A 13,561-nucleotide genomic window follows, 5' to 3' on the forward strand; every position below is an offset into this window, starting at 1 on the left:
TGAGCCCCTGGCCTTCACATCTCTCTCTAGTCACTCACAAGGAGGCTGCCACCCAGCATTGGCAGCTTCGTGCTCAGTAACTCCTGCCTCTTGGTTCTCATAGGAATTGTGCGCCTGAGAGATGGGCTTCGGGACCGCTACCCCGTGGAAGATTACCTGGACCTCTTTGACCTGGCTGCACACCAGATTCATCAAGGATTGCAGGCCAGCTCTGCAAAGGAGCAGAGCAGGATGACCAGAATCATCATCGGTACGGCTTCTGTGTGGCTCCCTTCAGGGCCATCCCTGCCCTAGGGTGGCCCCCCACTCCTGCCAGGCCCCTTCTGCTCTGGGGCTGGCCCAGCTTTTGTTCTGCCTGCAGAACAAATGTGTGATGCCTGCCACCTCTGTGGAGGGTGCGCTTCCTGACCTGGCCATCACTCTTACTCCTGTGTAAAATGTTCATATCACTGACACAATTTGTCTAAAGCAGAAATATTTAGCAGACTTTTTAGTTCTGTGGAGGCTCCAGTATACCTGAAATGGCTTTTTATAAAAGTTGACATTTCTTTGTTTTTATTTAAATTAAGTACACATGCTTGGTTTCTTTTTATGACATACTGATCTAAGTTTGGATGGGGAATCATAAACGTAATTAGCCAATTAGTCATTGATTGAATATTGTGGCTATTGGAATCCCTGGCCCCAGGATGCAGTGAAGACAGAAGCAATCTCTCCAGAAACAAGATGCAGCCTTAACTCATAGTTGGTGATGAATTGCTGTTGAAAAAGCCTACCCCTCATCAACTTAATGTCCTCAGACGTTCAAAGTGAAGTGGTTTGATTAATATTTTTTTTAATTCTCAAAGTTTTGTAAAGAGCCCTATTTGCTTTTTGTATTGGATTCAGCTTAGGAGAAGACATTTACCCACTTATACTTTCTGAAAGAGAGAAATCTGGCCACGTAGTTTACTTAAATTGGTTACCTGAGACAGGAATCTGTTTTTGTATTTTCCTAAATTTGTTATATTTTGATTCTCCAAATTGAATGAATCTGTTAGTGACTGAGAGGGATTGTGATCAGCTGTGTGAAAGCTGTCTCTGCTTTTGACTCTCCTGTCCAAGGAGAGAGGCTTACATGCCTAAGCCCTGATTTATTTATTGTTTTATTTTTTAAATCGAGTTCTGAGAGCCTGATGAGATCATATACCACCCCCACCCTGGTGTGAGTTGACTACTAGCTATTTTCTGGCTGCCTTGGGTCCACACACCTCAGATCACAAGTCTAATTAATATTTGACTGTGACTCCCACACTGTATGCCTCTGGGAGAGTCTCATGTTCTTATGAAAGAGCTAAAAATATACATCCTAGGGCTAGGAAATAGAGACTAAGATAATGAATGAAAAAGGAAAGCCTTAGTTTGGTTTTCTAATTTTACTTATTTCCAGATTTAAAAAGGAAGATTAAAGAAAAAATTCTCTGCTCTGGTATTTACCTAAAGCAGAGTTTGGGGAGTTTTCTGGTAGTGGAGAGGCGTGGGGAAAGCTGGCAGTGAGCCCGCCCATGCCACCAGCCACGTGCCACATGATGAGTCAGTCTCCATGTTCCTGAGCTCAGCCTGCACATCCGTACAATGGGCTTGTTGGAGCAGCCTTCATTCTGGCTCCTCCAGGCCCTGGAATGTGATTCAGCTCTGCTTCAGCTTCCTCTGGTTAGGTCTTTGGTAGAGCGTAAGGGTCGGTCTTCATCTTGGCTCAGGGATCAGAGAGAGCCTTTCTTCAGTGGTCTGGGCTAATGGCTGGAGTCATGAAGGATTCAAGTGGCCGGGTTCTCAGGGGTGGGACAGGCTCTAGGCACAATGAAAGGCCACTGCCTCTACTCTCACGGCACCCTCTCTGCCCTGTCCAAGTGCTCACCTGAGGATCTGATTATTTATAGAGTTGTCAGCCTTCCCCTGGGTCATAAGGTCAGAGAGGAGAGGGCGTTGTCTGTCTTATTTCCCTTCTCTATCCTGATGCCAAACAGTGCCAGGCACCTAGTAGACACCAGATGAATGCTTTTGGGATAGATGGATATGAAATGAATGGAGGATGAATGAATGGGTGGATGGATGTATAGATGGACCGTGGATGGACCAATATTTCTGTGGTTAGAGAAGTAGTTTATGAGATTTGACAGAGTTATGCTAACTTGGTTTTAGATACTTCTTCTGTTCTAATATTCTTGTTTCAGTGTGAGTAGAATTTTCAAAAGACTTCTGGTTGACTTGTGTTTCCTGCATTTTGTGGTATTCTCTTAAAAAAAAAAGACTAGAACAGAAGTGCTCACCTGGATGTGATTACACATCCAACAGAATAGATAGGACCCTGCCAACTCCCTGCATTACTGTGATGCACTCATCACTGATCAAAGACCCTAGGCTTTTGGCTTACATTTTCCCTGAATAAGTGATTTTGAGATGTATCAAATACCCATGTAAAATGTCGGGAAATTGAATTTGTATGTAATTGATCGATTTGCCTTTCTTTCTAAATCTCTGAAGACTCTCCTAAGGAAAAAAAAAAAAAGTCAGGGAATTGGCTCAAGTATCTGAGTGAGAGATGTTGAAATGTGTATGTCTTGGCCTCATCGCTGTCCTAGAATGTGTACTTAACATTTTATCCCTTATTCATGCAGACTATGATAAAACAAGGGCAGGACCAGCTTCCTGTCCATCTAGTCAGCATGGAATGAATGCCAGCTGTGTGCAGGGTGATGGGGTGGGTGGGCACACAGGACAGGGCACCCAAGACTGAGGTCCCGTGAGCCTTCCCGCAAATTCTTGGTCTCATTTGGTCTCAGAGCGTGCCCAGACCCAGCCATTGGTTGTGATTTCAGGGAAAATCCGATGCAGATTGCATCTGATTTCCTAATGAGGGTCAGCTTACCCAAACTACTCCTTCATCCTTGGTGCTCTTTGAAGGAAACCATCTAGTACATTCTCAGTGGGCCCTTAAAACGCCACAGAGCTGTGCACCGTGAGCAAAGTCAAGTGTCGTGAAATTGGGACCCAGATGCTGCTAGAAGGTTTTTTTTTAAAACACATCCTGGAGAGGAGCTGGGAGGAAGCAGATGCTCAGTGTTGCCTGGATCACCTTGCTTTCCAGAGACCGCTGGGTGGATGCAGGGGAGGTCACTGTGGCAGAGGCTGCTTGTTGGCCTCATCTTCCTGGAGGCCTGCATGCTGGTGGTGGAGCCAGGTCTGGCCCCCCAGCACAGGCTGCCCTGCGGGGGCCCGGAACTCAACCCTGCTCATCCACAGTGTTCTCTGTTTCTAGGGGAGGCCAGCGCCTCCACCATGTGGGACAACAATGCGTGGACGTTCTTCTACGATAACAGCACGGACGGAGAGCCGCCCTTCCTCACCCAGGACTTCATCCACGCCTTCCAGCCGGACGCAAAACTGATTGTCATGCTCAGGGACCCCGTAGAGAGGTGAGCACTCTGGAGTTCTCGTATCTGGGGCGAAAAGGCAATTTTGAAGCAACAGCCTGACTTATCATAAATAAGATCTGCTCTCTCTCTCTCTTTTTTTTTTAAATAAACAAGCTTAACTTGCAATGTTACTGCTATTTCTTATGTAAATGTTATTGTTGGTGCAATCTTCACTGGGTCTAAACAAATTGTGGATTGTTTTCTTAGACATCCTGCCCACGGTCTGGCTGTGGGCCTCACCCTCTGGCCTGTTTGACCTGGGGACGTGGGACCCCCACCTTGGGTACCGTCAGGGCATGTGAAACCCCCTTGGACTCAGGGGACGTCAGGGTTTGGCAAGGGGTTTGGTTCCCATGATTCCTTGTGTGATGCCTTTATCTGCATCAGCTCTCAGCGTTTAGTCTCAAAGAAACTGTGTTCAGTCTTCAAAAATGACAGGCAGAGCTGCTTTGTTGTAAAAAAGCTGGGGTTGCCCAGTACAGCCAAGACACAGCCAGTGTGGGACTGGGCGATGTGGGGGTGGCTGGGCCAATGCTGGCGATGCTTGAGTCACGACAAAGCCAGTGTGCGTGGCAGAAACTGAAGGCTTCAGGACCTGACGGTCACTTTGCAGTGATCCATGTGGTACTGCCACTACTGCCACATCAGAGATAAGGGGCCCTCAGGCTGGACCCTTGGGCGGGAGTCCCCCCACCCAAGATGACCACTCCAAATCTGTGAGAATACCCCTCCTGTTTTGAAACCACATCTGTCTTTTAGGAGCATCCACGCTGGATCTGTTTATTCACGTAGAACCATCTAGACCCAAGTGTCACTCTCCCTAAATGGGAGGGCCAGCCAGGTGTTGAAGCCGACCCAGCCCTCTGTGTCCCTTTTCACTGGGTGACCTGCCTCTTGTTACGGGTTGAATTATGCCCTTCACAAGGATGTGTTGTAGTTCTACCCCCACCCCATACGTGTGAATGTGATCTTGTTTGAAAACGGGTCTTTGCAGATGGACTCAAGATGAAGTCATATTGGGTTAAGGTGGCCCCTGATTGGGTGGTTGGTGTCCTTATGAAAGAGGAAGTTTGGACCGGGGACACACAGACGGGGAGAGCACCAGGTGGTGATGGAGGCAGAGATCGGAGTGATGTGTCTGCACGCCAAGGAACACCTAGGATTGCCAGCCAGCACCAGCAGCTAGAGATGAGCCTGGAACAGACCCTCAGAACCCTCACTAGGAACCCATCCTGCCGACACCAGGATTTCAGACTTTTAGCTTTCAGAAATGCCAGAGAATGAATTCCTGCAGTTACAAGCCACGAGACTGTGGTAGCAGCCCTAGGAATCTAATACACCCCTAATGCCTTCCTTGGATGGCACACATTCCTGGCCTCACCATCCTTGCCAGTGATGCTAATAAGACGTGTTTGCTGTGGAAATTTTAGGAGGTACACAGGAAAGCTGTGTCAAGGAAAACTATTATAAAAAGAACCTATAATCTCCCACCCAATAGCTGGTATTTATATTTGATATATTTTCTTCCAGACTGCTTATCTGTGCAGATAAGTGGTGTGTGTGTGTGCGTGCACACAACTGTATGCACATGCGGTTTCCTGTCTCACTTTGTTTCACATTGTTGCCCCCAGAAAGATATGCCTTAAAGTCCTGCCCTCTTCTCTCCTCCCTGAATTTATCTCCGTCCTTCAGGTGGAGTTCTTGAAATGGGCCCTGCGGCTCCGAATGTGATCTAGTCAGAGGAGAACTGGATTATTCCCCGCCGTCTCCACTCTGGCAGCCCTCCTGGTGCTACGCCGTAAGGCACATCTGTATGGCCCAGATGGTTCCACTCTGGCTCTGTCCTTTCAGCCTCAGGAATCTATCTGGTCCGGTTCTGAGGCAGCCACTGACCTCAGAGCAGCTCCCTCATCCTACCTGCCAGTTCCCACACTTGGGAAGCAGGGAGTTTGGCCCTTCTGCTCATGGAGTGGGCCAGTCCCCCTCGGCCTGAGAACAGTTGACACAAACCAGTGGTGCTCTCGTGTAGACACGATTATGTAACTGTCAGCCTTGAAAGGAGAGGCTCAGTGACTAAGTGACCCCTCGCCGCCCACTGAGGTGTTTTCACAGCTGCTCTGCCTCCCTCCCCCAGACAGCCCCAAGCAGCAGTTCACAAGGTCGGAACATTCTCTCAAGAGTGCGCTTTCTGCTCACTGAATATCTTCCTGTCACATCTCCTGAGTTTCTCCTGAGGAAGGTCACGCCTTGCCTCTACCTCAGAGGGCCAAGACTGTGACATTTTGTCACTCCCTGGGCATAGAGCAGTGGGAACCAGTCTGCATCTGGGCCTGTTCGGTGTGTGTCCACCCTGTTCTAGGCCCTGGGCTTGGGGAGCTCACGGCTGGTCGTAAGCCAGGAATGGCTGTGGTGGTTATGGCCTGTGGAGTCAGCCAGAGCAAGAGGGAGGGTGAGAAGTGTACAGAAGCGGGAATGAGCTCCAGGTGGGGAGGCCTAGAAAAGTTATTCCGGAGGAGCTGAAGCCAGGCTGGGTTTTGGAGAATGAGTAAGAATTTGCCGAGCCAACAAAGAAGGAACATGCTTGAGGAAGAAGCTTTCTGAGCAGGGAATCAGTGTGGACAAAAGTAAAGACCATGGGTTTTCTTGTTGGAGAGAGGAGTCAGCCTCCCTACGTGTGTCTCTCATTCCCTGCAGATCTGATTCTACCCCTGAGGACGCAAGTGCCATAAGGCGAGCCTTTGAATAGGGACGGGTCCTGGTGCCACCCAGGGTCAGACAGTGAGCCAGAAGCAAGACCTGCCCAACTTGCCTCTCAGACCTAGCCAAAAGTCTGCCTTCCTTTAGAAGGCTCAAGGGCCACAAGATGGCCATTCCAAGTAGTCACCATGTTTTGTTTTGTTTGTTTGCTTGCTCGCTTTCTGGAATAAACACTGTTTATTGTAGGAGCTGAAAGTGAAGGTTTCTTGCTATTCTGGTCCTCAACAGAGATAGTTCATCAGTTCACAGATTTATTGAGCCCTGACAACATGTTGGGCACTGTGCTGGGTGCTGAGCATATACATATCCATGAAGGATGAAGGCCCACCCATTGCCTACTCTCTGGGAGCTGGCAATTTTTCAAAGAAGTGAGGCCTTGACTGTCTCACGGTGGATGCCATGGTGCTGAGGAGGGGAGTGGTGGGATGCCATGGTGGCAGCCTTTGTTAGGAGGCTACCCCACTCGTTGGGTTGCCCGGTGTGTTACATTAGTCATCTACTGCATAACAAATCACCCGAAAACTTCGCAGATTAAAACACCACACACTTACTATTGCAGTGTCTGTGGGTCAGAATCTGGCACAATTTACTATGTCTTCTCCTTCAGGATGTCTCCCAAGGCTGCCATCAAGGCTTTACCAGGGTGAGGTCTCATCCAAAGGCTTGACTGGGGAAGGCTCTGCTTCCAAGCTCACATGCTTATTTGCGAAATTCAGTTTCTCAATGGCCGTTGGAAGGAGGGCCTCCTTTCTTTGCTGACTGTTGGCTAGGGGCTACCCTCAGTGCCTTGCTTCTGGGTCTTGCCAGCATGGCTGCTTGCTTCATCACAACCAGCATTGGGAGAATCTAGCAGGTCAGAAGTCATAAACTTTTCTAATCTGATCATTAGAGTGTCAGCCCATCACCTTGACCACATTGTGTTGGTTAGAACCAAGCTACAAGGGCCAGGCCACACCCAAGGGGATGAGATTACAGGGTGTGCATGCCAAGGAACAGGGGTTATTGCCTACCACACCTGCGCTCCATTTCCCTGTCTGTCCCTCCAGGAACCTGGGTGCCAGCCCTGCAGCCTGGAGCAGGGAAGCTGCCAGTGCGGCACCGTGTCCGGAGGCAGAACCTCCACATGCACGGTGGAGTGTGTGTTCATATGCACATATTCTGTGTGGGTTACTGACAGCAACAGCTGTTCCATTTGCTTTTTAAACATTGATGAAAAGTATACAACAATAGGAATTTCTTTTTTGGAACCCGTGACTCATGGCCTATCTTAAATGTCTGGCTTATTTGCCATCCCTGCCGGAAAGGATGATAGATACTCAATGTTTAGATTTTTTGAAGAAACAAACACTTGGAACTCCTGTTCCCATTGGTCTAACTGGGTCCCAGGCCATCAGCCCACATGGGTCGTTCTGCGACCTTGCTCTTCTGCAAGGAAAGGTTCCGGGGGTTGCTTGCTGCCAGTGGGATTAGGCTAAACTGTTCTTTCTATCTACAAATTGGCGGGGTGGGGGTAGATTTTATTTCAAGTTCCAGATTCACATTTAGCCTTTATTTCTAGAATTGATCTGAGGTAGAGGATTTTAAAAATGTTGGAGTTGCAAAAAGAATCAAATCAATCACTTTTAAGTTTTCAGAGAAAGATATAAATGGTAAGTTCGCCTCCAGTCCCCCACCCCCACACCCTGGAGGAGAACAGAAGAATAGTGGGACGTGGATAGGCTGGTTCTTATGGCCAGAAGGGCAAGCCAAATTTCACGCTGCAAGTTTCTCTATGTAAGGGATAATGACAGTTTTAAAAAGTGAAGCATTTGTAGGCCAAATTGGCCTAGTTAATTAAGAAGCAGATTTTTTTCTTACTTTAATTCGACTCTATAGTAAGAAAAACTGTTCTTTTCAACACATCTCCCGTTAGCCTCCTGCCTCTTCATTTGTGAGCGATTGACAGAGTTTGCCTTGTAATTTGGAGGCCGCCTCCATTAACTGTGACAAATGGCTGGGAGGTGCTGAGCTCTCTGATGTAGTTCATTCAGGGGATGCTTGGAGTAGGGTCACACGCCATCTGTTAAGGATTTTACCGTATCCGTTTTTTGGGTTTAATTCCGTGTGTAGTCTTTTTTTTTTTTTTTTAAAGATTTTAAAAAATTTATTCATGAGAGAGACAGAGAGAGAGAGGCAGAGACACAGACAGAGGGAGAAGCAGGCTTCCTGCAGGGAGCCTGACGTGGGACTCGATCCTGGGTCACCAGGATCACACCCCTGGCTGAAGGTGGCACTAAACCACTGAGCCACCGGGGCTGCCCCTGCATGTAGTCTTAATGCAAGGTACAGCAGTGACCCACACAGGACGCTGGGTGCTCATGTTCCATGATGACGGGTCAAATGGAAAAGAAAACAGAAAGGAAAACTCCACTCAGTTACGAGTGAGAACTTGATTTTAACCCTGACTCCTTGAGCCTTGGCACCTGGAGCGTTGTTTTCTTCATCTGCTTGTAGAAAGGGACTTTTCAACAATCCACGAGACTGGATCAATAATTAATCTATTTCTGATGATGCACTAGGAAGGGAGGGAATGAAGCACTTAATGAAATGCATCCATTTGCATGTAGTTTGGTCATTCAGACAGAGTAATGAGTGATGTTAAGCCTTTAGACAGGAATCCTAGTTTTATGGATTTTACTCCATCTGCAAAGCAGGGGTGAGTAGGGCGTGTGGGTGGCAAGCGGCAAACCAGGGTCACCTTGATAGAGTCATAGCCTTGGGGGACCAAATGGCCCACGTTGGAACCCCAGCTCTGTAACTCACTGGTTCTGTGACCTTGGGCAAGCTACTTGACCACTCTGTGCCCCATTTACTTATTGGTGAAATGGGAGAAAATAGTCCGGCTTTTAGGGTTGTGAGAATAACTTAATGTATGTAATGTATTTAATCAGTGCTGGACAAATGCAAAATACTGTGTGATCATTAGCTATTATTACTAGGTTACAGTAGTAGTAAATAATTGCAGTAGCCAGACTGAGCCCTCCTTTGCTCGCTAAACAATCACTGGACACCTTTGATGTGTTAGACGTACGTACATTGGAGAGCAAAATCCTTGTCTGCCCTCCTGGAACCTGTGTCTCATGGAAGGAGTGGGGACAGCCCTCAATTAAGTGACCTCAGCGTTAACTCCAGGCACCCTCTGTGCTAAGCCTGGTTCAGGCATTGCCTCATTTGAACTTGGCAAGGAGGTGTGCGGGCTCCGTGTGGCTACGTCCCCTACCCACAGTACCTGGTTAGTAGTGGCTAGGCTGGATTGGAGCCCGTGTTGGTTTGATGGAAGAGTCAAGCTGTCCTCGCTATCATAGGCTGGTCCTCAGGATGCGGATGTGGAGAGAGCAGTGTGTGTGCAGGATGTTTATGGGACCCATTGTGGGACAAGCTTGGGTGGGGGGGGTGATGGGGTGGAGAGTTGGGCCATGATGCAGTCACATGGATGGCTCCTTGATGCCATCAGGACTTGTGTGGCTGGGATAGCCCTTCAGAGCTGTCACCTATGAGGCCTCTCTCGCCCATGGGCCACTGTACGTGGTCTGCCCTGGGGAGGCTTAACTGTGGGTGGATCAGATCGTCTCAGCTGAGGGCAGATGCTGGGTGGGACTGGAGTGTGAGCCAGCAGCAGGATGACTCCCTGCTTTTGCAAAGCGCTGTAAGCAGTAAGGACCCCTGTCTTCATGGCGCCCAAGCACGGACTCCACATTAGTGAGCAGGATGGTGATCCCAGGGCGGCCTCGAGCTCAGATGGCTGGAAGCCGTGCCAATCCATGCTTTGGAATTGCTGTAGACCTCTGACCTGAAACCAGGATTTCTCTCGCCGCTTGGCCTGTGCTGAAGATCTCTGAATAGCTCAACTCTCGGTCCCTGGAAGCACTGATTTAGTGCCACAGACACGTCTCAGGCAGGAGAAGAGAGCTGGTGCTCCGGGGTCATGTGACATTTCCTCTATCACACATTCGCATGAGGATCAGAAAGCACGCTGTTCCTCAGCACTGATGGATCAATTATTAAGGTCAATTATCTTAAAGGGAAATTCAGAGAGCTCCTCTGTGGGCAAGGGCTGGAGGGGGGAGAGGCTCTTGGAGTGTCGAGGTGGTGACAGCAGCCGCAGATCAATTCCACGCCCTGCCTCCCTCCCTCTGGCTCCCACCCTTGCCCTTGTCTTTAAAACCCTGGAGGATGAAGGATGAGCAGCAGTCTGGAGGAGACCGTAGTGAGGCTCTCAGCGGCCTATTAGTTTTCTGGCCAATTGAGGCATTTTGCTTCTCAGAATGAGCTGTCTGTCTGGTATGCCTTTAATGAGCCCTAAAGATGGCATGAGGTCACTGTCATTGGGCTGAACTGTGAGCCACCCAAGGGCCAGGGGCCCGGGGGACCTCAGACATCAGAGCAGGGAGGGTGAGCTGGCCACGTCCTGGCCAGGACAATGTGGGCCTTCGTGACTCCGTTCTGGGGTAACCACCTGGTGAGGGACCGCATCTTGTTATTGGGGAGAGAAGAATGGTCAAGCTGAAAATTCCCATGTGTCTGACACTATTTAGTTTTTTGGGAAACATTTACAGAGTCTTCGGCAGTCCTGATGATTCCAACACGGGTTGTTTGCGCAAGGCAAGAAACACGGGGGAGAGGGGCCCCCATCGCTCAGTCTGCAGAGGCTGTGAGCTGTGTGCCCACCAGGCCAGGATGGGGGAGGACACTCAGCCCACTCTGAATCCAAGGTCACTTCAGGGACCTCGGATTAGTGAAGTTGTTGAGTTAGAGCTGTTTTTTTTTGGGGGGGGGAGGGATAGCACATGCCACACCCCAGCTGAAGGGGGCAATGGCCACACTCTGTGATGAGGTCCCACATCCTGGGATCCTGGGATCCAGGCCTGGCTTCATTGCTGCTAACCAGGGGTAGCCCGGTGATCCTGTGCCCTGCCTTTTCTTTCCTGCTAGCAGACACTTGCTATCAGGATCACCGGCAAACTGTCAAAGTGCCTGTAAGCCATGCCAGGCTCATAGATCAAAGGGATGTTTGGTATTGCCTCTGAGAGGTTCTACTCTTTGTTCCATGAATGTTGACTAAAGACCCATGATCGGATGCTCTAGAAGAAACAAAGGTGAACCCAGAACTCCACTGCTGCACCAAAGGAGGAGAAAATGCAGCCCAAATGACCTCAGTGAGCTGGAGATGTTGCATCCATGTGGATGTGTTTAGACCCAAACCTGGATGTTCTTCTGTGGCAGAAAATGAGCCTCATCAGTGTCACCCATGTGGACGGCCTTGGATGACTCTTGGCTTTTCCCCCCAAATGAGCTGGCCCGGCCAGTCCTGCTTCATCGTTCCTCTTGGTGAGAGAGTCACAGCTTACGATTCAGTGAGACAGAAGGGCCTCCCGGCCATATTAAATGGTCTTTATTTCCTTGTAGGAAAAATACACATAAATCATTATTGATGGCACCATATCAGAGGTCAGGAAGTTATTGATCGGTGATTTGAATCTGGATGCTGGCAAATGGAGAGTGATGAGGGGGCTTTCTGGGTTTCATTTTTGTAATCACCCTCTGGGTGGCTGCAGAACCTTGGTGATGTCATTGGTGGGAGGAGAGTGACGCGTGAGACGAGAGCATGCCCACTTCTTGGGGGCTTCTGGTGGTGGAAATAGGACCATCACATGTATGTCGTTGAGAAGGCAGCTGGCGGGCGCTGTGGACGCACAGTGAAGTCAGGGCCGGCGCAGCCTGCAGTGAGCCAGCCCAGGAGCCGTCGGCTGCTCCCCACCACCCACCACCTCAGCGTCTGCCCCCCGATCTTTTCTCAGAGCCTGGCCCTCCCCGATGTCTGATGTGTGGAGCAGTAACTGGGAGCAGTGGCACTGCTCAGGCTCTCGAGACGGAGCTGGTGAAGGTGAACCTTACGTGTGGCCCTGCGGGCGTGGGAATCTCTGTGACTTTGACTTCTCATGTGAGCCTCCCTGGGAACGGAGGAGTTAAAACCTAGAGCGACTTTCCGGGGTGATGAAAACCTTCTGGAATTGGATGGTGGTGGTGCTTGCACAGCTTTGCGTGTCTGCTAAGAACTACTGAATTGTCGCTATGTGGATTACATCCCAACTTAAAAATGATACGAACAAGACCATTAAAAGGAGGAGAAACCAGCCTCCCCGAACTAGGGACATTTGAGCTGGAACTTGCGTGGGTCTCCTTATAGCAGCAAGGCTGACTGGTGAGCACGTCACCATTTAAGAACTAAAACCATTCAAAGCAAATGAGTTGTTGCAACAGCCAATGACTGTCAGCTTACGCACGTGCTCAGAGGTCACTCCGGGAGCTCTTACCTGAACACCTGTTTGTTGTTGCTGTCATTTTCTGGATGTCCGGTGTGGTTCTCCATAAATACTGGCTTTCCCTGATTGTGGCAGTGAAGCTCCCCGTGTTTATTCTGAACGTGTGTTTGCTCTATTACACGTCGTGATTGCTTTTCTGTCTCCTGTACCTTATTAACCAGTTCTCTAACAGCATTGACTTCTGCTTCCAAATCACTGTGCACCTAAAACAATCAAAACATCAAAACCCAAGCCCGTTGGCTCAGCTGGCCAGCACCCTGCTCTCATCAGCTGCTGCTTCTCTGTCCCTAAGCCCTGAGGCCTGGGGCCAGACCTGTTGGCTCAGGGGACTCGGGACTCAGGCAAACCTGGGTTTGTTTGGACCCCAGCCGCAAAGTCGCCTGGGCTGCGTAACCTTGGGAAGTCCCCTAATCTCTCCAAAGGCCAGTCTTCCCCTCCTAAGACAGGGTGGCGATACTCAGCTTGCATCTTGGGTCAGACGGCAGGTCTTGAACAGGGAGTAAGGACAGGCATGCGGAACCCAGCACAGGACCCGGTGAGGGGCAGCCGCATCGGGGATGGAAGCCCACAGCCCACTTGTGTGAGCCTGGCCTACGGGGGCGGCCCGTGGAGTAGTGGCTGCCTCCAGTGTTGGGGCAATCAGTGCCCCCACCTCTGCTCACGTAGGTTCGGAGCAGCACCCCGGCTGTGTCATTGCAGAGATCAGCACTGGCCTTGGCATAACCAGCCCGATTTTACATTGTGGGGTCTTTGTGATGGTCCTGACGGCCGTTCCTCTGTCTCCACGGGAGAGCTGTGGTCCCTTCTGGAGGGAGCCACCGCCCCCCCCCCCCACCCCGGGCACACATGTTCTCTCCCACTCCCCCTCGTGGCAGTGCTGGGACCCAGGACCCCCCCCCCCCCCCCCCCCCCCCCCGCCACAGCACAGGCAGGAGCTGAGTGCACCTCCACAAGGGCCGACCCCCGGCATGGGGCCGCCCAGCAGCC

General features: G+C 50.2%; 1 protein-coding gene across 9 annotated transcripts in view; it reads left to right on the forward strand.

Annotated features, from left to right (window-relative positions):
• Positions 1 to 13,561, forward strand: part of CHST15 (carbohydrate sulfotransferase 15) — a 73,970-nt gene that overhangs the window by 45,053 nt on the left and 15,356 nt on the right. For all 9 annotated transcript variants that reach the window (XM_041743897.1, XM_041743896.1, XM_041743903.1 and 6 more), the window contains 2 exons: positions 104 to 250; positions 3,299 to 3,455. In XM_041743897.1, the coding sequence (XP_041599831.1) occupies positions 104 to 250; positions 3,299 to 3,455 (304 nt within the window). The remainder of the gene's footprint in view (positions 1 to 103; positions 251 to 3,298; positions 3,456 to 13,561) is intronic.

This window comes from Vulpes lagopus, chromosome 2, assembly GCF_018345385.1.
Source record: "Vulpes lagopus strain Blue_001 chromosome 2, ASM1834538v1, whole genome shotgun sequence".
NCBI lineage: Eukaryota > Metazoa > Chordata > Mammalia > Carnivora > Canidae > Vulpes > Vulpes lagopus.